Source organism: Stegastes partitus, unplaced genomic scaffold (assembly GCF_000690725.1).
Source record: "Stegastes partitus isolate 25-593 unplaced genomic scaffold, Stegastes_partitus-1.0.2 Scaffold2540, whole genome shotgun sequence".
NCBI classification, from domain to species: domain Eukaryota; kingdom Metazoa; phylum Chordata; class Actinopteri; family Pomacentridae; genus Stegastes; species Stegastes partitus.
This window is the reverse complement of record NW_007580271.1, coordinates 18,109-41,897: the sequence shown is the minus strand read 5'-3', so window position 1 is coordinate 41,897 and position 23,789 is coordinate 18,109. Positions and strand designations below refer to the sequence as shown.

The following is a 23,789-nucleotide window of genomic DNA, read 5'->3' as shown; positions in this document are numbered from 1 at the left end:
AAAAAACAAAAACAAATGATAATTTAATAATTAAAAATTGTTGGAGACAAATGGAGACGCTTTATGGTCTCCTATTGGCTGATTCCGCCGTCAATCAAGCCTCTCTGTGATCCTATTGGTTGTCGTTCCTACCGTTTTCTTTGTGTGTGCGCTCGTTTTCTTTTCCGGGACGGTTGAAGTGAGCGGTCTGCTGTGTTTCTGTAAACTCCGCCCCCGCAGGGCAGCGACGGTGTCTATATTGAAGTGGCCCGGTTGCGGTTTACGTCTCTGAGGTTAAAACTACAGCTGCAGCAGTTTACGGCAGGTCGTGAAGCAGAACTGAGAGACGGCACGTGTGTCACAACAGCAGGTAAAACATCAACACCGCTGACCAGCTAACTGGCGCTTAAACTGGTCGCTTTAGTGGTTAGTTACTGGTTTACTGGTTCAGTCCACACGACTACCAACGGCTCCTCCGTCTAGTGGTTCTGGTTCTGCAGAGGGAGTCTGGTTCTGAACCGGAACCGGTGTTTTCATCAACACAGATGTTTCAGGTGAGGAAGCAGACACACTTATGTACCAGACTCCATTTAAAAAACAACGATTTTAAAGCTCAGGAATCATAGACTGTGTTGCTACTTGTGTTAACTTGGAATCGGCAGCTTTATACCAGACTCCCTTTAAAAAGTGATGTTTTTAACACACAAATCAAAATCTGCTACATAACTTTTATTTACTTCAGGGACCAGATCAGATCCTGTAATAATTCTGCTGCTGTAAATATTATTGCAAGAAGAACAAACATAGATGAGAAAAAAATGAGAAAATATTCACATTTTCGCATTTATTTATTTACAGTATTTGTAATATTTTCTTCGTTGACGACTGATCGATCATCTGTTGCAGCTCCAGTGATGGAGGACTCTTCCTGCTCAGAGGACCAGCCCGAGGGTCCGTCACCGGTGGTTGGGGTCGGCCTCTGTGACTCCGCCCCCCTGCTGTGGAGGCTGCAGGACCTGAAGACGGTGAGGCGCCGCGGCCTGGTGGGGGCGCTGCTGGGCTCACTGCCCAGAACCCCCCGACAGAACCAGAGACTGGGCCGACCGCTGCTGCTGCTGCCGGAGGAGGAGAAGCTGCTGAGGGAGGAGAAGGCAGCTGGAGCCCTGCCGGGCCACAACCAGGTTAGTTTAACCAGGTTAGTTCAACTAGGCTAGCCTTGTTGTAACCAAGTTAGATTAACTAGATCAGTTAAAACAGGTTCGTTTAACTCATTTAGTCTAACCAGGTCAGTTTAACCAGGTTAGTTTAACCTAGAAAGTTTAAGCAGGTTTGTTTAACCAAGTTAGTTAACCAGAACATCAGCGGGTCATATTGAGGTTCGTTTAACGATGTGATTTAATCAAAGCATCGCACAGTTAGGTTAATGAAAGTTAGAATAACTAGGTCCATTAACCAGGACATTACTGAGCCATAACCGGTGGTTTAGCTAGGTCAGTTAGCCAGATTAGTTAACTAATCATATAGTCAGTTAACCAGAACATTACCAAGTCATAGTGAGGTCAGATAACCAGCTGCTAACCAGAACCAACAGTTAACCTACTGGTTGGTTAATAGGGGCGGAGTTTACAGAGGTGTGTTTGGTTCGTTGTTGGTCAGGATGTCGGGGGGGCGGAGCTCCAGCAGGGTTTCGAGGAGGAGCAGCAGAGGAGCTTCGAGGAGCAGAGCGTCCTCGCTCTGGACGACAGGAAGTCAGCGCTGCTGCGAGCCATGACATCATCACACACAGGTGAGAGTGTTACCATGGTGATGTCTCTCTCTACCTGCGGTTGGTCTGACTTTCTGGTTCTGTCATGTTCAGAGTCTGGAGCTGCAGACGAGGCTCTGCGCGGCCGCCTGGAGGCCCTGGACCACGGCTTTACCTTCCCTCGGTCGGCGATGGCGGTCCAGCTGAGCACTGCGAGGGCGGGGCTTAGTTACTGCCCCGAGGCCCGGACCCTCCTACAGGCCGACTGGCCAATCAGAGAGCAGGGTGGTCCCTGCAGCGACACCAAGTACCAGGTGTTCAGAGACCTGCGGGGGCGGGGCTTCTACCTGACATCAGCCGGGAAGTTTGGAGGAGACTTCCTGGTTTATCCAGGTAAGAACGACTTCACCTGTGATCACACTGCTGATCAATAAACCTGATCAGAATCTGAGGGTCGATCATTTAAACACAGATGTTTTGGTGAGGAGGCGGCAGCTCTGCACCAGACTCCATTTAAAATAGAACGTTTTTAATACAGACGTTCAGAGAGTTGACATGTGTTACCATGGAAACAAACACATCCAGCTAGAAAACAAGCCGAGAATAAGCCAATAAGTTTGTGATTGTGTCCTCGGTCAGGTGACCCTCTTCGTTTCCACGCCCACTTCATCGCCGTGTGTCTGGCGCTGGACGAGTCCATCTGTCTGCTGGACGTCCTCGCTGTGGCCCGGCTCGGATCCAACGTCAAGAAGACGGTTCTGCTGTGTTCGCCGGCGCCGGACGGAGGCGTTCGCTACACGTCGCTGCAGTGGAGCGGGATGGCCTAACATCTGGACGGACGGTTTGACATCTGGGCGGACGGTGCTGCATTCAGGGACACACAACCGACTGAGGACTCAACAGAACCTCTTCAGGGCCCAGTTCGTTCTGACTCTGGCTCCTGAGCAGCAGATTGACTTTGACAGTACCTACAGAGAGCTGCACAGGAGGCTGGAAGGTGAGAAAATAAAATATACACGACGACAAAAAGAGACAAGCTGAAAACCTGGAAACAGTGAAAAGGAAAATTCTGATCATTTCTTGTTTCTTTGTTGTAGAATTTGGTGAAGATAAAATAGATTCAGAGGCTCCAGAAGGGGACACAGTTTGTATTATTGGCCCCTAAAAAATGGAAAAAAGTGCAAAACCTTCAAATGAAGCTGGTGTTCTGGCCCCAGAATGTTCCTGTTAGCGTATATTAATGGATGGATCCAGATTTCAGACTAAAAAGACGCTTTGGTCAAGATTTCACCGACTGTTGAGGCTCTAACATCAGTCGGACCTGATGTGTGGAAAGTTTGAGCAGACGAGGTTCCAGTTTTTTTAGTTATTTTGACTCACTGGTAGGAAACAAACTGGTCTTTACTGGTTCTATATGTTGGTTTTATGTGACGCTCTGATAAGACATGATGTTGGTATTTAAAGAAACAGGAACCTGATTAATCTGTTTAACTTTGAGGCTTTAAATCTTCGTGGAAGCACAGAAAACAAACAGGTTGATTCTGAGTGTATTTTTATTTCACATGATTTTACCTTTAAATACAGTCAAAGGAAGGAAGCTTCAGTTTCTAGAAACGTTATTCCTGTAACTAAAAGCTGCAGTTTGATGGAATAAAGACCAACGGAGATGATCCAGATTAAAGCGTCGACTCTGAGCTGCTGCAGACACTTAATCAGTCACATGCTGAAGACACCAGAGGTACCAGAACCTTCCTGTCCACACCAACAGGGGACGCTGCAGCTCCAGGTGAGGCTCGGCGCCGCTCAGTAGAACGGCGACGTGTTGTTCCAGTCCACCGCTGCTCCGTCCCACTTGGTCCTGATGGTCATCTCCAGAGAAGGAAACTTTTTCTCCGGGTCTCCGTCCGAGTCGCTGGACGATGCCTCCCAGTGGTGGGAGTGAGTGTCTGCAGCAGGAGGACGCACGTTTAAATACACGATAAATAAAAAATGTGTCTGCAGCCGCCAGGGGAACAAAACAGTCAGTATTGTGTGTTTGTAGTAGTGGAGGCTGTGGTTTCAGTTTAACTGAGGTGAGCTGAGAGCTGTTTGATTCAACACCTGCCAAGTCAGACGATCGCTAACGAGTGGGTCATAGCTGTAAAGGTTTATTCTGCTAAAGTACTGCTGTCTAATGAACGAGTTCAGATTTAACTGGTTCATTACACTCATAAATACTACTTTCTGTCCAAATGCTGGTAGCTTTAAAAGGTTATTCCATCTAAAGTGTTACTTTTTACCCAAGAACTGAAAGTTTTAAAGGTTTATTCCACCCAAAATATGACTTCCTGTCTACGTACTTTAGTTTTGAAGATTTTATTCTACTCAAAGTACTATTTTCTGTCCACAAACATATATAATTTTTGTTTTTATTTCAACTTTTAAGGGTTATCAATTTCAAAACACAACTTTCTGCCCAAGTCCTTGTAGTTTTCAGTTTGTTTCACCCAAAATGCTGTTTTCTGCCAAAATACTTTTAGTTTTCAAGGTTTATTCCACTTGAATAATACTTTCTGTCCAAATACGAATAGTTTTCAATTTTTATTCCACTTTAAATATCACTTTCTTACAGTTACTTATAGCTTTCAATGTTTATTCTCCCAAAATACTCCTTTCTAAGTTAGGAGTTGTGATTTTTAATGTTTAATCCTCTCAAATTACCACTTTCTGTCCAAGCAAAGGTTTAATCCATCCTAGTAGTACTTGCTAAGGAACAAGTTTAGACCTTACACTTTTTTTCCCATCCAAAATACCGCTTTCTTACAAGGTATGTACAGTTTTAAAGGTTTATTCCACCCAAACTGTGCATAGTTCTTTTTTTTTTTTAAGCTAGCCCTCCTTTAGCGTAAACAAGTGTTCTTCATGTTTTCTTTGCCTTAAAGGAGTTCATGAAAGCCAACAATCCTTTAACTATGGTTCTTAACATGCCGCCTCCTCTGCTGCTGCTCCAGACGGTGGACCAGACTTTAGAAACAGATCGGATCAGTTTGGTTCTTACCGACGGTCAGCCTGGCGGTTTCCGTCTGCGAGCTCTGGCCGTTGTAGTAATACAGCTGGAAGAGATGCTCCATCCTCCAGTCGGACAGCAGCGAGCGGTTCAGGCTGAACAGAACCGAGTAGCTGCTGTTGATGCAGCAGATCCACACTGGAAACCTGGGAGTCTTCAGCATGCTGCCCACCTGCACGGACGGGACGAGTTAGGCCTCATGGACACCAGAACAAGTGAAGAGGTTTTAAGAGTCCTGAGACTAATGATGGGCAAAGCTTTCTGCAGCTGCTTCACCAACACCACAGTTTCTGATGCTGGAGGAGACTGTTGAGAGTGAAGACAACAAACCTTCTGCTCTCCATCAACATAAACAGGAGTACTGGGCAGATGAAGGTGCGTTCTACTGCAGGAGCTCATCACAGCGATCAAAAATGTTCTGAGGAATTGAAACCCGGAGGAACTAGAGTCCAAGTTTAGCTCCTGGAGAGAGATGTACCCCCAGATGGTTCATGGCGTTGATAAGCTGTTTTCCACAGCAGGAGCTCTACCCAACGTTTAGGAACCTTTGGAAGAACTGAAGCTCAGAGGAACAGGCTTTTAAATTCATTTCCTGGAGATGGTTTCACCCACAGAAAGTCCCTGCTCAAGAACATCATTCAGCAGTTTTCCACTCCAGGAACTTCCCCCAAAGATCAGGAATCTTTGAAGGAACCAGGATCTAAACTCAGTTCATGGAGCTGGTTTTGCCCAAAGACAGTCCCTGCTCAAGAACATCATTTTGCGCTACAGAAACTTTCAGCCACTTTAGGAGCCATTTTCAGGAGATAAAACCGACTCAGGGTTGGTACGTCTCTCAATGTCTTCATCCAGAAATCGACTTCTGCCCTCAATCCCCTCCATCAGCGACATCGTTCCATCCTGCACCATCATGGAAGCAGAAAGGCTGAAAGAACCGATTGGTTTCTGTAGACGTTGGTTCCACAGTTGACCTGCAGGAAAAGATGCCTCTATGTCCTGAAGGATTAGAACCCTTCAGGGAGACCTTAAAGTGTCTGTGACTGGTCGAGTGTTTTCTACATTCCTGATGTTCTTATTAAAACCTGCAGCAGCAAACACGGTCGTCTGCTTTTACTTAAAGCCGACAACAACCAGGATGCAGCAGAACCAGAGATCTGACCGCTGATGGACCGATGACTGAGTCCAGACTTGGATTTGTTCAGACTGACGTTCGGAGAGCATCTTTGTCTTCTATCTAACGGTGGACATGAAACTGAACGGACATGTTTAAGGAGAACGTCTGATGTGAGGAGAACATGTTATGTAAACACAATCACTCTGGAGCATGTAATTAAAACATGATACATCCGTGTAGAGTTTCAGAGTGAAATCAGACCCTGGACTATGAATTAATTGTTACAGTGCAGCACAAAGGAAATTCCACCTTAACAGTAGCCGCTGCAGTCGTCAGTGGTGAAGTGCATCATGTTTCTACTATCAGCCGTGCAAACAAAGCTTTTTGTGGTTTGGTAGTAGTCGGTAGACTCGTACCTGCGGCAGTCGGCCTCGGTCCATCTGCTCGCGGCTCCAGAGCAGGTATCCGACGTCGCTGCGACACAGGACGCCCTGCAGGGGGCGCTCCAGAGGCCGGCCGTCCTCGTCGCGGTGCAGCGTCCCGTTGAAGACGTGAGGAGTCGCTTTGCCGGTCAGCAGCAGGTTCAGCAGCGCCTGCAGAGACACAGCAGAGTACACAACCAGGATACACTGGACTCACACAGTCAGACCGTTGTACACAACATCTACACAACCCGGTGGACAACAGTCTGACTGCGTCGTCATGGGAACAAGAGTTAGAAGTCTCCACCATCACCTGCCAGCAGGTCTTGTTTGTCTGTATGAGGTGGAATCAAAAGTAAAAACACTTTTTGTCTCTTTTTGGTCATTTGTCTGTTTGGTGTTGGTTTGTGTTGATTTTTTTCTCTCTTATTTGGTCATTTGTATCTTTTGACATCATTTTCTGTCACTTTGTGGTTGTTTGTTTGTGTCTTTGTGACTGTTTTGTGTCTCTTTATGTTGGTTTTGAATCTCTTTGTAGTTTACTTTTACTTTATTTTGGAGTCATTTTGCATCTCTATGTAGTTGTTTTGTGTCTCTTCACTCTTTGCACCTTTTTGTGTTTTTTTTGTCTCTTTTGATCATTGTGTGTCTCTCTTTGGTCATTCATATCACTTTGTGGTTGTTTCTTTTGTCTTTGTAGTCGTTGTGTGTCTCTTTGACGTTGTGTTCTTTCACTGTTTAAGTGCTATTTCTCCTCCTGGTGGTCGCCACAGATCCACCTCTGATCACCACGGTGATGAGGGTGGACACAACTACAAGATATCTGGACAATTAAACAGCGACACAGGTGAGCTTCTTACCTGGCGACAGACGAAGTTGCCCAGACTGAGGTAGAGCAGGTGGGAGGTGGTCGAGTCCAGGTCCTCCTTCAGCCTGGGAGGATGACAACAACACGTGATCTGTGGTGTTTGTGCTTCTAACCTGAAACTTCTAACTCTGGTCAGGCTGCAGCAAAAACCTGAGTTTAAAGTTGTGTGTTTGACTTTCGTGTCTCAGATGAGTCGCCCCCTGCTGGTTGTTAGAAAGAGTGCAGGTTTTGGGCCGTCCTTTATATAGTCTGTGATGTAAAGTGTTGCTTCATGCTCATATTAAATGGTGTCATGGAGATGTAGGGGGCGCTCAGGTGGAGGTTTCCAGGTGTTGTTACCTGTCGACTGTTCGGGAGCAGATGAGGCTGTAGAGGAACAGGATGACTCCGTGACCGCCCTCCTCTGTGAACTACAACAAAACACATCACAGAGGTCTCAGGTTATTTACCGTCATTAAAACTGAATATATTTACTTAAACATGAACTCTGACTGTCTGCTGATGTGATATTAACACTCAGAACTAACTGATCCTCAGCGGTTTCCTGGACGTACTCACACAGTGGATGTGATCGAGGATGAACTTCCTGACGTCGTCCTTCTTATTGAACGTAAACAGCTGCAGCTGAAAGACGCGTAAACAACACGTATCACGACGTTTGTTCGTCACGCAGACAGAATAACTGACGGCTGATTGGTACCCTCTCTGTGAAGTTGTCCATCTTGTAGTCCAGGTGAGGCGTGATGCAGTAGTCTTCAGTTACCAAGGTAACGGTGGCGCTCACCTCCTGGCCGGCCAACCAGAGGCTGTCGGACAGCGCCGCCGCTAACGCCCTCTCCTGGTCCCTCGGTCCGACCTCGCTCAGACTGGACGAAGACAGAATAAAACAAACCGTACCCTTGTTTAGTCGTTCCCCACCAGGCAGTTTCACTACAACTGCCACCTTAACTCATCTGCCCCCTGGTGGTTTTTTAAAGCCCTTAACACCTTGAATATTACATCTGTTCACGAGGTTAGCCGTCTCCAGGAAGTTTCACTACCATTAACATCTTGGGTCATCTCTCCCCTCGCAGTTCCTTACCTATGAACACCTTGAGTCAACCCTTATGATGCTGTTTCACCACACTTTGTCATCCCTCCCCTCATAGTTTCACCACCATTCACACCTTGAGAACTCACTCACTGAACAGTTTCACTACCATTCACACACTAAGTCATCCATCACCAGGCAGTTTTACTTCCATTCCCGTATTTAGTCATCACTGTAGTGGCAGTTTCACCACCGTTTCCTCTTGAGTCATCCTCCTTCTGATGGTTTCAACACCATTAATCCTTCAAGTTATCCCTCACCTGCTAGTTTTAACACCATTCACACATCGAGGATTGAGAGTCTTGAGTCATTAAAGGGATTTAGGGACGATGATACACATGTGAGACTCCCCATCAGTAAGTCAGAACTGAAGAAACCTCTTTGATTGAGGTGAAACATGTTCAACAACCAAAAACAAATCCTGTTTACGTCTACTAAAGCTCTTAGGGATTTCCTCCCAGGTGTCAGCGAGGCCGTTGATGGTTTTATTTCTGTCTCATCTCCGCCTCGGGGCGTCACGTTACAGGTGTGTTTTCCATCATGTTCCTGTTAACAGGTGCAGGTATCGTCTTCAACGTGTCAAACAGGGTGATCTGATGACCTCACCTGTGCAGCGTCCGTCTGTCTGAGCCACTCTGTCGGATGAACAGCAGGTGTTTGATGATGCGAGCCTGGACGGCCGTCTGAATGGCCCGAGCCCCGCCCTGAAACGCACACCTGACCAGGTGAGACTACGGCTGTTGGGTTGCTGTAATGAATCTTAACCAGTCTGAATGTGATACGACTGAATGTGTTCTTCATGTTTTGGTCGGTCGTAGTCTACACGTTTTGTTTTTGTCTGAACTTGCTGTTGCTGAATGAATTTTAATGTCAGTGAAGTTTTGTCATGGTTCAGTCGCTGTTAACTGATTGTGACATGACGTAGCATCAACTGTGGCTAATCAGGAGCTAACAGTAAGAGTAGCATCAGTAATTGATGGTAATAGTACAAGAGCATACAACAGATGTGAGCGCACCAACGTGTGCTACCTTTTAAATGCCAAATGATTCAGTGACTCGTTAATGAATCAGTTAAACAGTCGAGTTGTTCCTCTTATGATCAGTTAAAAACTTTGGGAAGATGATATTGATAATTCAGGCCTGTACGACTTGGACATGTATGTGGCCTGGCCTGTAACCAACACAACATCTTCTGGATATTTTAATGAGAAACTTGAATAAAACTTGAACAAAACAGTCTAACAAATGAGCAGAAGGTAGTAAGCTCTGGTATCCATCATGTAGAAGAGGATTGAGTTTATCTTTAGATATCAACGTGTGAGAGTTGCATCAGGTTTCTACTATGAAGCCTGTATTTTTAACATCATAACTCTAAATCGTTTTTAATTTGACATCAGAGCAAATATTCAATGGTTCAACTTAGAAGTAATCTGATTACTGTAAGATGATACAGTTTAGACTCATTTAAGACATTTAAGTGGTACTATACAGATTCCTGTCGTATACTGAGCTACGACTGCAGCATTTCTCACCCTGTCCGTCTCCAGAGCGTAGGACAGCTCTGAGTTCGGCTTTCTGAACTGGAAGAAGGATTTCCTCCACTCATAGTTGAAGACGTGAAACGTTCCCCCGAACAGGATCCTCCTCAGACTCTGAGCAGAACGAGAAGCGAGGTGTAGTTCAGATCAGATGAAACTGCACGAGTCACAAGTTGTCGAACAGACAAACAGCTTCCAATTTACATCAGATTTAATTGTAGGTAGAACCTACATATAGCTCTGGGTCTATCACTAAACCCTTTGCTATGGTTTAAATCAATATATTAATAGGGTAATATCAATCAATTACAGTTACTGTAGTGGATAAAACACAGTTAAAGCCAATCCCAGGTTATCTGTAACACCTGGGCTCTGGTTGGATGTTAATAATTGTCCCAGAAGTCTTTGTCATGATGCCCCTTTACCAGCTAAACTCCCACAATGCTCTCTGCTGCCAACATGAACTGTAGTCTGAGTGATGCCTCCTCTGGTCTCTGCAGTGTCACACAGTGAGAAGCTCCACCTGGTGGAACAACCAGGTACTGCAGCTGGTCTATGATACATGAAGTGGCATCATGTAGAGAACACAGGTTTTATCCACCTCGTAGAGCTCAGTACATCCTTCCCTCTAACACTACATCACTCAGTGTCCTTTTGAAGCTTTACAACAACCATGAACACCTACAGGACATTAGGAACAGCTTGGATTTTTTTGTGCATTCTGTTGTCAATCAGATACGTTGGAATTAGTGACTTTAATGTGCTTGAAGTGCATATTCTGTAGTAAAATTATACCAAACTGGGACTTGTTATCCGCAGATGATAAATATTAAATGATTCAGATTGACCAGGACATTCCTAATTCTTGGCCTTTACATTGGGACGTATCAGATCTTGGTAGTATGGATACTGGAGCACAGCCAATAAAACACCTCCAACACCTCCGTCCAGGTTTAGGTGTTGGAGCTCTGGCTGTTGGCTGCCCTGTGATCAGCAGTGGTGTCGGGTGACGGGGTTACCTCAGTCAGCTGGGGGGTGACCGGCGTCCCTCCCAGGCTAGAGGAGATCACCAGCCTCCTGGGGATGGAGCAGAGCGGCGTGAAGGCCCGGCTGGGTGGAGGCGCCTCCTCCTGCTCCTCCTCCTTCCCCACATCCAGCAGCCTCTGAGGGGCAAACCGACAAACCAAACTCCCTGTCAGGTTATCGCTGCTCTCTAAATGATAATGTTTAACCTCAACAAATACACAGACTGTATAAATCATTTCTAATGAAGCTATGTTCAGTCAACAAACTAGATTGAGGTACGGGGAAATAAGAAATGAAGCTCAGATACGATGGAGTGCCAAAACTAAACGGTTCCCTCTCATCAGATTCTGTAAAAAACAAAAAATTCTGGGTTTCTTAATGCAACTGTGAAGCCACGACTGACTCAGCTGTGACCAGCAGTCAGGTGAGAAAAAATCTGAGAGTTTTCAGGTTGAGCTGCAGCTTTATTACTACAGAGGAAAATTAAACCTCCTGGATCAATAGATAAAAGCAGCACGGCTCAGAACCCGTGAACAGAGGAGCCAGTTGTTGGTGCTTCCTGCTGCTTGTTGGACCTTTTTTTTCTTGTTGTTGGGCGGGGAGTTTTAAAAAGTTTGTAGAAGCTGTAAAATAGTCAAATATGTGGAGCATGTGGAGAGTAATAATGACTGTTAGAAAAATGTTGGACGTGTTGATTCCAGGTTTTGTCATTTTTTGTACAACATAGAATCATAGTTTTTTATGATTTGATGTCACTATAACTTTGTCATACAATGCAGAAGACACTTAATTTTTGTGGTTTAAGTCATTTTGGACACATTTTAAGACATTCTAGAAAAGTTTTCAAGTTTAAAATCAAAGAATTTTTGTTTTCCTCTTAATTTTGCCATTCTAACTGCATCATGCTGCACAGAAGACATTTCTGAGTTCTCTCTCCTCCTTCATGGTTGTTCTGTTTCCACGGAGGTGCAGGACTTTGTATTGCAGTGAAAAATGAGCCACAGTGAGGACAAATGTGACGGAGCATCTAGAGACTGAGTCCAGACGGTTAAATCTAATCATAGAAACCTACAAGTGAGGCGCTGCAGCATCAGTGGAACTAACAAAACAAAGACTCACGTCAGGATTCTTGTCCACTTCCTCTTGAAGCAGCTCGATGTAGTTCAGCCGGCTGTCTGTCATCACCAAACACTTCTAAACTAGCAGCAGCACTTTGAGCACAGCGACCAGCTCTGATGTAACGCTCATGCTGTTGGACTGACTGCAGTCGGAGCTGCACACCTGAAGCCGCCAGCAGCAGGTAGATGCTGCAGTGAAACCGAATCCTGACTCGCTGATACTCGATCACGTTCTGTGCTGCAACAACCAGATGAACCGGAGAGAGTTCCTCACTGCACCAGCAGACGGCAGCACTGAGCAGATTAATCCTCAGAACTACAAACAGATTCAACGTGTTCTTCACTCCTGATGCATTTATCAATATAAAGTCCTGCAGCTCTTTGGAAACAGAACAACCACGAGTAAAACTGGAGAGAACTCAAACATGTCTTGTGTCTAGTATGACTCAGTTATGATGCCATAAAAACAGAAATTTGAATTTCTTTGACAATTTAGTTGACAAAACTTTAAAAAATCACCTGGAATCAACATGTACAGCATTTTTCCAGTGTTGCGAATACTGTAAAATTAGTAATATTGAGCTTTAACTACATTTTTTATTTATATCCATCCTCGTCTCCTCTCTACTCTGTCAAATACATGCATCAAATCACAGCTCAGTCGTGGCTTTTCTGTTGTGCAAAAAATTCTGAAGAAAAAAGTCAAAATGGTAAAACTAAAAAGAAGTTCAAAAGTTGACATTTTGAGACAAAAAAAGCAGTAAAATTGACTTGAAAATAAATTTTAAAAACTTTAAAAGAAGAAAGTAACGATGTCCTGATCGAGTTCGGCTTTGTGTCATTTAATATTTCGTATCTAAACTTCAAGTACTATAGATCAGCTGCAGTACCTGGTTGCACCACCAGATGGAGCCTTTTACTGTTTAACTCCTTATCGGGCAGAGAGCCATATATGGTAACTTCCTTTAAAAATGGCAGGGGGCATAATCACGTGACTTTATCCAGCCAATCGACCAAGGTCAGGCTACGTATATGGTCACTGCTTTGACTTTGATTTGGAGCCTAAATCTGAAACTTTTTCAAAAAACAAAAAATGTCCCCTTTTATCTATCAGTAACACTCCAGGGATGAAATTTTAAATTTCCAAGTATCTCAATGAGTGCCTTGTAAAGGGTTAATACTGTAGCTGTCGGCAGTTCCAATGTTGGCGAACAGAGAGCATTGTGGGAGTCTCATTATGATGTTTAATGACCTCCAGCTAGAAGTCAGAATCACAGTTTGTCCAATTTCTATCACCGTCCAGTCAACTATTAAATTGATATTGCTGCATTTATTAGGAAAACTAAGCTGCTGCTATGGCGGGATGGTATTTCTCTAAACCAATCACAGCTGTTCTGGCTGCTGCTTGACTTATCTCAGGCCTTTTTTTCTGCATTATGTTCCTCAAAAATTAGCTTTTGTATCCAACATTATATGAGCTGTTACCTGTGATCGGCCTCAATCAGTCGATACTACAGGTATAGATAAACATGTGTATCAATAGACGCATGTAGACAACAAGTTCATGAATTTAACACGTAGATACTCACTACTGTGTGTTTCGTCTGCAGCCTGCAGGAAGACGACACAACAGAAGACAATCCATCATTCACTTAAAGACAGAGTAATGAAGGTTTATCTCCAATCAATCAACCAACCAACCAACCAACCACCCACCCAACCACCCAATCACCCAACCAACCAACCACCCAATCACCCAACCAACCACCCAACCAACCAACCACCCAACCAACCAACCAACCAAAAAAAACATGTTTCTATAAATGAAGAGATTGAAATTGAAGATTTTATAAATTCTAAATGTGAAAACTTTCCTTCGTCGCTGCAGGTCGGACACGTCGTCCAGGATCTGCTGAAGCTCCGCCTCCATCTGAAAACACAAACATTTCTCATAGATCATAAAAAAAAAGTTGGAAAAGAATTCAATTTCTTTCATTGTTTATCTTTACACAATTGCAAAAACAAACAAACAAACAATCAAAACATGTAATCTGCATTTCCAACTATTTTCCAGAGCGTTACTAAAACTCTACATACTTTGGATAATTCATGACTTCCATTTATCTCCTCCTGCTCTCTATAAACAGCAGTTTGGCTGAAAGCTCTCTGAATTTTCTTCACACGACGGTTGATCACAGCTGAGTGACTGACGGCTTCACGGTTGCATCGAGAAACTCAGAATTTTTTGTTTTTTACAGAATCTGGCTCACAGCAGCGCTTTATTTTTGACAAATTTTAAAACAGGACATGCAGAATAAGATGATTTCTATTAAATATGACAACTTCCAGGTTAGATTTAGTTGTTTTCCTGCAAAAAACTATTTCCTGTTTTCTGACTGACCCTGGGTTCTAGTTCAGAGTTAACCTGGTTAACAGTTTAAATTAGTTACTGACGTCTTCAACCCACCAAACAAAGTGCAGACACACACAGCAGCTGGAAGTTTTTGAACAGGAGTAAAATTCAGAAACAACAGAAAAAACCTCTTAAAACGATCTAAACTAACTTCTCTCTGTCTGGATGTCATTGATCAGGACGGATTTTACCTGCAGCCGATCACAGTGAAGCTTCCTCAGACTGACTCACCTGAACCTGAACCGGCTCTTTTGTTCTGCCGCCCTCAGCTCAGTCTTCCAGGAAACAGGCCGACCCCCAGCGTTGGACTCATTAAAGGGTATTAACCTCAGAACCAATGAATCGGTCCGTCAGCGACTGAACTCAGGACTGACAGACACTAGATTTTAGTCGAGGCTGCAGAGTTCAGTTCAAACAAGCTTAAATTAAATCCATTATATAAGAAAAACAGCAGAAACTCTTCATGTTTTCAAACATTTGTTCATCATTTCATTCATTATGAGTGTAATTTAATCTTCAGTTGACAAATTCCTGAATTCTATCGAGTAAATTTGGTCATAAAAAGCTTCAACTAACATTATTTCCATTTCGGATCCATCTGTTGGTTATTTTCTGGATGAGTCGGTCGTTGTTTGGTGAAAAATATCAGTCAGTGTTTCCCAAAGATGACAAATGTCTTGTTTTGTCCATATTTCAGTTTGCAAGCAGAAAAAATAAGAAATGAGTTTAAATCTGTCCAAAAAGACCCAAAGATTGTCTAAATGAGTGCCTCAACTGAGTCTAATTTTCAAACTTTGACACTGATTTCAGATGTTATGCTTGATTTCAACTAGACTGAGTCTGATTTATAGATTCTGTTCCTGATTTCTTCTGAACTGAGTCTGATTTATAGACTTTATGTCTGATTTCAGACTTTCTGCCTGAATTCCTTCAAACTAAATCATTCTTTCTTAATATTTTGTGTCTGATTTCTTCTAAATGAAGTTGACCTTTCATACTTTGTGACTGGTTTCTTCTGAACTGAATCTGATTTTGTGATTTATTTTGTGCCTAATTTATTCTAAAGTAAGTCTGAGTTTTAAATTTGTGCCTGGTTTCTTCTAAATTAAGTCTGAGTTTGAGATTGTTTTTGATTTCTTCTAAACTGAGCAACATTTTAGATTTTGAATTCCACTAAACTGAGTCAGATTGTTTAGATTTTGTGACTGATTTTGTCTAAAGTCTGATTTTCAGACTTTATGTTTGATTTCTCCCATATCGAGCCTGTTTTTTTTTAGGCTTTGTGTTTGATTTTTTTCTACATTAAGTCTAATTTTCAGACTCTCTGTTTGACGTATCCGATACTGAGTCTGTTCTTAGACTTTTCCAGACTTCATGTCGTCTCTGACACTGAGTCTGGTTTTCCGTCTCTCCGGCTTACGGGGGTCCGGTGAGTCTCAGTCTGCCATCAGCTGGATGAAATCCTTTCCTTTAATTGTTCGCATTGAACAAGACACCACAATTAACAACAACAGGACACCGGCCTCCTGCCGAACCACGTGGTCGCGTTCTTCAGCCTCCACTCAGACCCGATTGTTGGATTCACTCAACACGTTTACAGACAGATGGACGGACGGTTCGGTGTCACTGTGGGAGGCGGAGCGACGGAAAACCTGCTTCAGCCCCAATCAGAACCAGATCCTTTAAAACAGGAACGATATTGTCACTGATAGTTGCCTTGTGGCCACTGGAACTAGAAAACATCTGGAAAAGAGCCCAGCAGCCCACATCTGGAGCTCCTCACTGACCTGTAGCTGACGTTTAACCGACCAGAGAACGAGTGCTGGTCTCAGTTTACAGTTTATTAGAACTCTGTGGATCCCGGTAGACGTGGACGAGCTGCATTTTCTCCAAAGTTGTATGAAAAAGTCAGAAAACACTGCAAATACTGAACATTTTGGACAGAGAAAAAACGTACAAACGATCAGAAATAGTTCAAATATATCACCAACGTCACTTGTTTATGTTGTTTCCAGCCAATAAAAAACAATTGTTCAAATGAAATTTACAATAAATCTAGATTTGGCGTCACTATGAATAGTTCTGGTTTTATAAAAAGTACGTTTTAAATGGTTCACACAGGATCTACACTCAGTCTGTATTCTGAAGGAGTTTAGGTTGGTGTAATTATCAGAAAACGCTCAGATTCAGAGGTTTACTGCATTAACGTGCCTCCTGTTCTTCTTCTTTAAGGGCTGCAGCAGCAAAACTCACATTTAGACGTCGTTGTTCAGTGAAGAACCTCCAACAGCAGCAGACGGCGAGTCCTGATCCAACAAACCGGGTTTCTACGTAATTATAAACTGAATTTAAAGGGACATTTTTACAGGTTTAAAGCAAACAATAAGTTCCTCTGTGGTAAAGGGAACATTGGAAACTAGCAGTAAAGAGGAAATTTAGATGTTAAAAAGCCACAAAGAGTCAAAGTTTACCAGTTTGTCTGGAGTGAATTTATGGATGATCTCAAAATGAGGACAACTATAAAACAATTTAAAAGAATTTACCACAAAAAAACTGCATTAAAAAAAAATCTAGTCGCTTTTTAAGGAGTCTTAAAGACTAAAGTGTTTCCTTTGTTATTCAATAAAGACGTTTCCATCTCCCACCAAGCTCATGAAGGCTTTCAGAAAATATAGGAAGAGTTTTTTTGGATCAACATTAGTCATAAAATACTTCTAAATGGGCGTAGAAACATCAGAGGGAGTTACGTTGCTCTTTACACTGTAAATTGCTGCCAATCAGCCTGTAACTGTTCACATAAATAACACCAACATATAGACATATAGACCCCATAAACACCAGTTTGTGTCTCAAAATATCAAAAAACTGGAACCTTGTCTTGACAAAATAATTAATTAATTACAAAATATTCTGATATTAGGAGCCTCAACAGTTGGTGAAATGCCAACCAAGAGACTTTATTTTAGAAGAAATATGGATCCATCCATATATACATCCACTTCCAGCAACTTTCTAGAGCTACGATGTCACCCTCGTTTAAAGATTTTGTAGTTTTTTTTTATTTTCAAGGGCCAATAATTATGCAGTATTGCCATTTTGCCAATATTTTTTTTATTTTTGACAAGTTCTGTGTCACTTCAGACCATTTTTCACTAGTTTTGGACACGTTTCAAGTCATTTTGGACCCACTTTGAATTTTTTTTTGAACTTTTTTTTTTTTTTTTTTACCCTTTTTGGATGAGTTTCAAGTCAAAATAGCAAAACTGGAACCTTATCTGGTCATACTTTCTACACAGCAGGTTCTACTGAGGCCTCAAGAGTTGGTGAAATGTGACCAAAGACTGGATTTTAGTAGAAACATGGATCCATCCATAGATAGACACTGACAGGATCTTTCTAGGGCCACAATGCTGCCATCACTTTAACATTTTTCTTCCATTTTTAAGAGGCAATAATGAATCATTTGTCCTTTAATGGATCCATCCAGTGATTGTCATCTGTTGGAAACTTTTCTGTCTGTGTCCTCGCCAAGTTTCAAGGCTGTGGGAGTTTTATTTCTGGGGATAATAAACCCTGGAAATGGCTTAAAATGGTAAAATCAGCTTTAAACCAGCAGTGTGGGACGTTTGTCTCCCCCTTCTGGCAGTGAGAGCAACTACAGAAAGTTTGCCAATGTGTTGTTATGATGTAAACCTCGATATCTTTCTTTTTCTAACTCTTCCTCTAAAGTTTATTTTTATGTGTGAAAGACCCTTCATTCAGATCCCAGACGAGCCCCCAGTTCGGTTTCTTTTCCTGCTCGCTGAAGAAAAAGGAAACTGACAAAAAAACAACCACATCGTCACAGTTTTACCAAAGATGAATGTTGTTTTATTGTGTAGAGGGTTTTCAAAGACTTTTCTTGGATGCTTCCTGGGTTTTTCTTCCATGTCGTCCACAACGCTGACGGCTGTCCGAACCACGAAAACGTCCGACACCAGATCTGAATTTAACGGATGATCACTTCTATAGAAAAGTGCTGCACGTTTAAAGTATAAATCTATAAAACTGAATATACAATACAAATGCAGTTAATTTCATTCTATCTCTATTAAAGTTAATAAACTGCGTGTTTTTAGCAGATTAGTGAAAAACAGCTTAAAGTGACTCTCTGACAATTAAAACTAATACTGAACTAAACTATTGATCAGAGCTGATAATTAACGGTTTAAATCTGTTCAATGTGAATATTTGCTGCTTTTCTTTTGTTTGTTGGTGGAACAACATCTGAAGACATTTTCACAGTTTTTCTGGCTTTGTAGAAAACAACGAGTCCTCTCGCGTCTCAGGAATCCTGGTTTCTGTCTCGGGTGGAACTCGTTGATTCCTGAAGCTAACGGCCGGTTTGTCTTCAGTACATGAGGTCCGCCGCCCCGCCGCCCAGCTCCACCTCTTTGCTCTCCTGGAAGGGAAACTGGATTCCTGCCAGCCGGATCAGAACGGCGTTGAGTCCATGCAGGACGAAGACGAGGAAGAAGAGCCAGAAGGACCGGTCGTAGCGCTCGCTGTACGTCTGGAAGACGAAGTTCACCTCGTTGAAGTTGGCGATTCGCTCGGACAGACGATGGAACTTCACCTCCGACGCAAACAGGATCATCACCAGGCAGCTGCTCAGACCTGCAGGACCAACACAAACCGGCAGGACGAGGCTCTGAGACCCGGAAGTCTGGATTTATACCGCAGTCCAGAACCATCCAGAACCTCAGAGACGACTGTGAGCAACTAACTGAGCCAAAACACATCTGACAACAGATGGAGAAAACACAAATACACACCAAATGTCTAACAACCGGGAGACTCGTAGTTACCATCAGGTGAAATGAAACCTCTGAAGGAGGAAGTGATGGGATGGTGGTTGTCTCTGAACAAACAGCCTCAGGTTGCCTCTCTAAGTACCCCCCTCCATTTATTGCCCTCCTCTCCTGCCTCAAGCTCCATTTCTGTTTCTGTTATCAGCCTGTTTGTTTTAAATTCGACTCAGACTGATCCATGTTTTATACCTAATTACAGGAAGAATGAAAACACAGCAGGTGTTTTAATCAAACACACTGTTTTGTGACATAACTAACAGGAAGATGCAAAAAACTACCAAACAAACAACCACAAAGAGACACAAAAGAATCCCAGAAAGACACAAAACAGCCACAAAGAGACACAAAACAGCCGGCTGGTTTCTCACAGCAGATGAAGGTCCAGAGGTAAAGCCCCAGGGGGCCCTGCAGCGTCTCGTAGGGTCGACCGAAGGCGTTGAAGAAGAAGAAGCCGGTGGCCACGGAGGAGAAGAGGATCACGACACCACAGAAGAAGATGACGGTGACGTGGAGGCCTGCTGGGATGGCGCTCAGCAGGTCTGGGAAGACTGGGAGAGATGGGAGACAGAGATGCCTGCAGGTCAGACTGAGGGCAGAAAAACCCACCAATTGAACACAAAGAGACATGAAATGATGACAAAAGGACACAAACACTCCAAGACCAGACTGAACCAGAGGGACGTAGAGATGAACTGACTCAAAGAGATGAAAGAAAACCAAGAAGGGATGCAACTCAAAGTCAGACGTTTGGTTTCTCCGTCAGTCAGAAGCTTGTGGACTCTGATCGGAACAAGACTTCTGACAGGATGAAGGCAGCAGCTCCACGAGGACTCCGGCGCTGAATGAATGGATGAATGAACCTCAGTGAACAGAACAGCTTTGTTCCTCCTCAGCAGCTCCGAGCTGCTCAGGCAGAAACCTGTTAGTGATGGACGGCTGCTCCTGATAACTGGGACCAGTGATGGACTGTACTGGACCAGTAACACTCTGTACTGGACCAGTAACACTCTGTACTGGACCAGTCTGCAGCCTCAGAGGGTTTCAGCACACAGCGACAACAAATGAGCCTCACAAAGATGCTTCTGATGTAGACAAACATGGAGTCTGGGAGGAGAAACTGGTCACTGTAGTCAGATCTGACACACAAAACACCAAAAGGTTACACAAAATCATCAAAAAGAGGAGCAAGAACAACACAAAGAGACACAAAACCACCAAAAAGAGACACAAAAATCCATAAATAGACACCAAACACTAAAAAAATAGACTCAAAACCACCTAAAGAGAAGCCAAACAAAGCCACTAAACCACCACAAACACAGACAGCATCATCAGTTCAGACATGTTTCATATTTTCTGCTTTCAGGAATAAAAACTTTTAGAAATTAAATACAAAACTTGACTTAAAAGAAAACTGGAAACAGCTTTCATCCTCCAGACCTTCATGTTTTAGTCAGGAACATAAAAATGTTCCGTTTGGCATTGAAATAAAGCCGTTCTAGTAAAAGAGAGTCCAGCCTGTTGAGCTCAGCGGCTCCTCATCGATATGAATGATTGATGACGCTGAATGATTGATGACTCACAGGAGAAGCGCGACGCTCGTCCCCCCAGGCCGCACTGCTTCACCCTCTGGCCGGAGAACAGCCCGTAGCTCAGCTCGCCCAGGAACTTGTCCAGCTCCGGCTCGGTGGCGTTGACCAGCTCGGCCCCGGTTCGGCAGAGCGCGGCCCCGCGGAGCCAGAAGGGCAGCCCGGTGGCCACGGCGGCCGTGAGCGCGCAGGAGAAGCCGAGCAGGCCGGACACGGAGAAGAGGAGCTGCTTCTGGCGGCTCGGCATGGTGGACGAACCTCCGTCAGCCCCGGCACCACCTCCGCCACACACCAGCGGAGCCCGAACCGTCCGGATCAGCGACGCGTCCGGCGGCGTTCGGCTGTCTCCGGGTCACCATGGCAACAAGGGCATCGGTTACACCGGGAGGAGGAGGACCCGTAAAGTTTGACATTTGGCTGTTGTCACACACACACACACACACACACACAGACACAGGCTGGATGCGCGGGCACGTGGCGCCCCCCAGCGGCAGCTTTAGGAACAAACTGAAAATCCTGAAAATGATTTCATATTAATTTGGTCGTTACGATCAGAACTGATGTCGGTCCAATAAACCAACAACAATAACGCATCAGAATCAATATATTTTTTGCTAATCACTCATTTTTTGTGTCTTTTGTTATAACAACACAGAGGTACCGTCATTTAATTAAAAATCTGGAAAATAATGAATATTTGATGAATAAAATAAAATAGAAAAACAACTTGTCACCAGACCGCGACAACCAGAAAGCACTTTAACATTCAGTTTATTTAAAATAATACTAAGCTTTCTGAGCTTTTTTCTATACCAAAACAGAAGTACCATCATTTAACCAAAATCCTGGAAACGAATCACAATTTGATATGTAATCAGGGTCAAAATATACTCAGTTAAAGTGGAAAATATTATTAATATAATAAGTTTTAATTAGCTGTTTTTGATAGTATTTTTTGTCTTTAAGGCCCTGAGTGTTTCTTCTTCAGTATCTGACACTACATTAAGAATATTATGTGTCATCAGCTGTGTTGTTACTAATAACTGATTCCTCCCAGAGTGCTAGAGTGAAAAATAAATAATCTTTTACATTCAGTTTATGCAAAAATAATTAACTTTTTGTACATTTTCATAAAAAGATCAGCAGTGCCATCATTTAATCAAACAGACATTTAAAGGGTTAAACTCCCGGAAAATCATCAGTATTTGGTAATTATGATCAGAGCTGATGTTAGTTAGACAAGCAGTCAGTGAAAGTGTCAAATAATAATAATATAAATAAAACAGCAATAAATCTTTAAGCTCCTGAATGTGATTTATTTTTCTGAGGGTTCAGTAAATGTGACAGGCTGATGATCAGAGGAGCAAACTTCAGTAAAACAACAATAATTTACCGCTCAGGTTGTTTGTTGTTTATCTTCCAGCCAACGCCTCCCTCGGGACGTCATGACGTCACTCCCCGGTCTGACGTCAGACGTCCGCCCGCAGCCCGGACCAGCAGGACTTTGTTCTGCATCATGAGTTAATGAAGAGCTTCTGCTCGGACGCGGCTGTTCTGAAGTGTCAGCGCGGAGCAGCTGATCGATAGTCATCGATCCCGTATCGGCGGGTGATCGGTTTGCATCGACAGACTCTCTGCTGCTGTTTTAACGGCGTCCAGCTGATCCAGGTTCTGTCTGGGAGCCGAAAAACCGACAAAGTCCAGTTATCGATGATGGAATTAATGGATCCGATCAGCAGCAGGTAAATGCATCGATTAGCTGAGACCTTCATCGATAGTTCAGTCAGACGGGTTTGATGTTTTCATCTACAAAACTTTTAGATTTTTAAAAATGTTTGAGTTTAAAACTGAAGAAAAATGTTCTTTGAAACTTTTACAAATGAAACGTGACACTTTGTCATAAGTTTCATTTAAACAAAGAGGTTTTAAAGACTCATCAGAGCAGAAACATAGTTTTAAACATATATGAAGCTCAGAGAAAATAGAAATATTTCCTGTATTTAATCAGTTATTGGAGCTGCTTTTACTCCTGAATGTTCTTCTGGTTTTATTTCCATGTTGTTCATTCATGTTTGTGCTGCAGCTAAAAATCTAAAGTTCACAGAAACATGGAGTCATGAAGCAGTTTATTACATTTAATAGCTTTGATTAGTTCAAATTCATTTAACTTCAGTTTTAATTTCTTTCTGCAGCAATAATCTGTTTAATGACATGAAATAAAGTGTAGGACTGTCAGAGGAGTCGTTCTGGACACGCTTATGAGTCAGTTAAGCAACATTAAGGTTGAATTTTGAGAGATTTTGTTTAAGTTTTTGTCATTTTGGAAAAGTTTGAGTAATTTTGAACAAATTCTGGTTCATTTTCGGGGAAAACAAAGTAATTTAATTTAAAAAATGCATTCAGTTTAGACAAACTTTATGTCACTTTGGATGCATTTTTGAGTTACTGTAATAAACCATCAACCATCATAATGATCCAACATCACATTTAACTGCAGCTTTAACTGTCAGAAAGTCAAACATGGAGCCAAACCGGAAGATAAAAATGTCTGATCAGGTCACGTCAGTGTTTCTGACTGTTCACCTGAAGTTCTGAACTGTTTGAAGTTCAGATACCTTTATAGTCGACAGGCTTTTTGCTTAAACTTATCTCGTCTGTGTAGCTCTCTCCACCAGTAGAATGGTTCTGGAAGGTTTCTAAATCCGTTTTGCACAAATTCTGAGTCATTTCTGTCAAATTCAGGGTTGTTTTTGGACAAATTGAGTCATTGTTTAATTGATTTTGAACTTTTTTTGCACAATTTTCAAGTCATTTTGCATGAAACTGCAATTTTTCAGAACATTTTGCAAAATCTTTGAGTCACTGTGGAGAATGTTTGACTAGTTTTGGACCCGGGCAGGTAGTTTGTGCTTCTGTGGAGACCAGAACATTAGTGTTGTTACTGATGAGCAGGTTAAAATCCAGCAGTCGCACTTAAACGTTCAGTATGAGT

The 23,789-nt window shown here is 42.9% G+C and overlaps 4 protein-coding genes across 4 annotated transcripts in view; 2 read left to right on the top strand and 2 right to left on the bottom strand.

Annotated features, from left to right (window-relative positions):
• The first annotated feature begins 440 nt into the window (after window positions 1-440).
• Window positions 441-3,397, top strand: tsen34 (TSEN34 tRNA splicing endonuclease subunit). Its single transcript, XM_008305539.1, has 5 exons — window positions 441-533; window positions 886-1,160; window positions 1,636-1,765; window positions 1,838-2,116; window positions 2,363-3,397. Exons 2-5 carry the CDS (start codon window positions 894-896, stop codon window positions 2,548-2,550), a joined length of 864 nt encoding a protein of 287 aa, XP_008303761.1. The 5' UTR covers window positions 441-533; window positions 886-893; the 3' UTR covers window positions 2,551-3,397.
• Window positions 3,398-3,484: 87 nt separating this feature from the next.
• On the bottom strand, window positions 3,485-12,009 carry mindy4b (MINDY family member 4B). The gene is made up of 11 exons (XM_008305537.1): window positions 11,947-12,009; window positions 10,821-10,964; window positions 9,796-9,915; window positions 8,870-8,967; window positions 7,874-8,039; window positions 7,732-7,797; window positions 7,513-7,583; window positions 7,166-7,238; window positions 6,300-6,476; window positions 4,761-4,941; window positions 3,485-3,669 (listed from the first exon to the last, which is right to left on the bottom strand). The coding sequence occupies exons 1-11, from the start codon at window positions 12,007-12,009 to the stop codon at window positions 3,527-3,529; spliced, it is 1,302 nt and encodes a 433-aa protein (XP_008303759.1). The 3' UTR covers window positions 3,485-3,526.
• A 6,739-nt stretch (window positions 12,010-18,748) lies between these two features.
• On the bottom strand, window positions 18,749-21,047 carry clrn1 (clarin 1). The gene is made up of 3 exons (XM_008305536.1): window positions 20,792-21,047; window positions 19,577-19,756; window positions 18,749-19,014 (listed from the first exon to the last, which is right to left on the bottom strand). Exons 1-3 carry the CDS (start codon window positions 21,042-21,044, stop codon window positions 18,749-18,751), a joined length of 699 nt encoding a protein of 232 aa, XP_008303758.1. The 5' UTR covers window positions 21,045-21,047.
• The window catches only part of masp1 (MBL associated serine protease 1), a 19,209-nt gene continuing 16,462 nt past the window's right edge, over window positions 21,043-23,789 (top strand). The window contains exon 1 of the mRNA XM_008305540.1: window positions 21,043-21,201. Coding sequence (XP_008303762.1) covers window positions 21,043-21,201 — 159 coding nt within the window. The remainder of the gene's footprint in view (window positions 21,202-23,789) is intronic.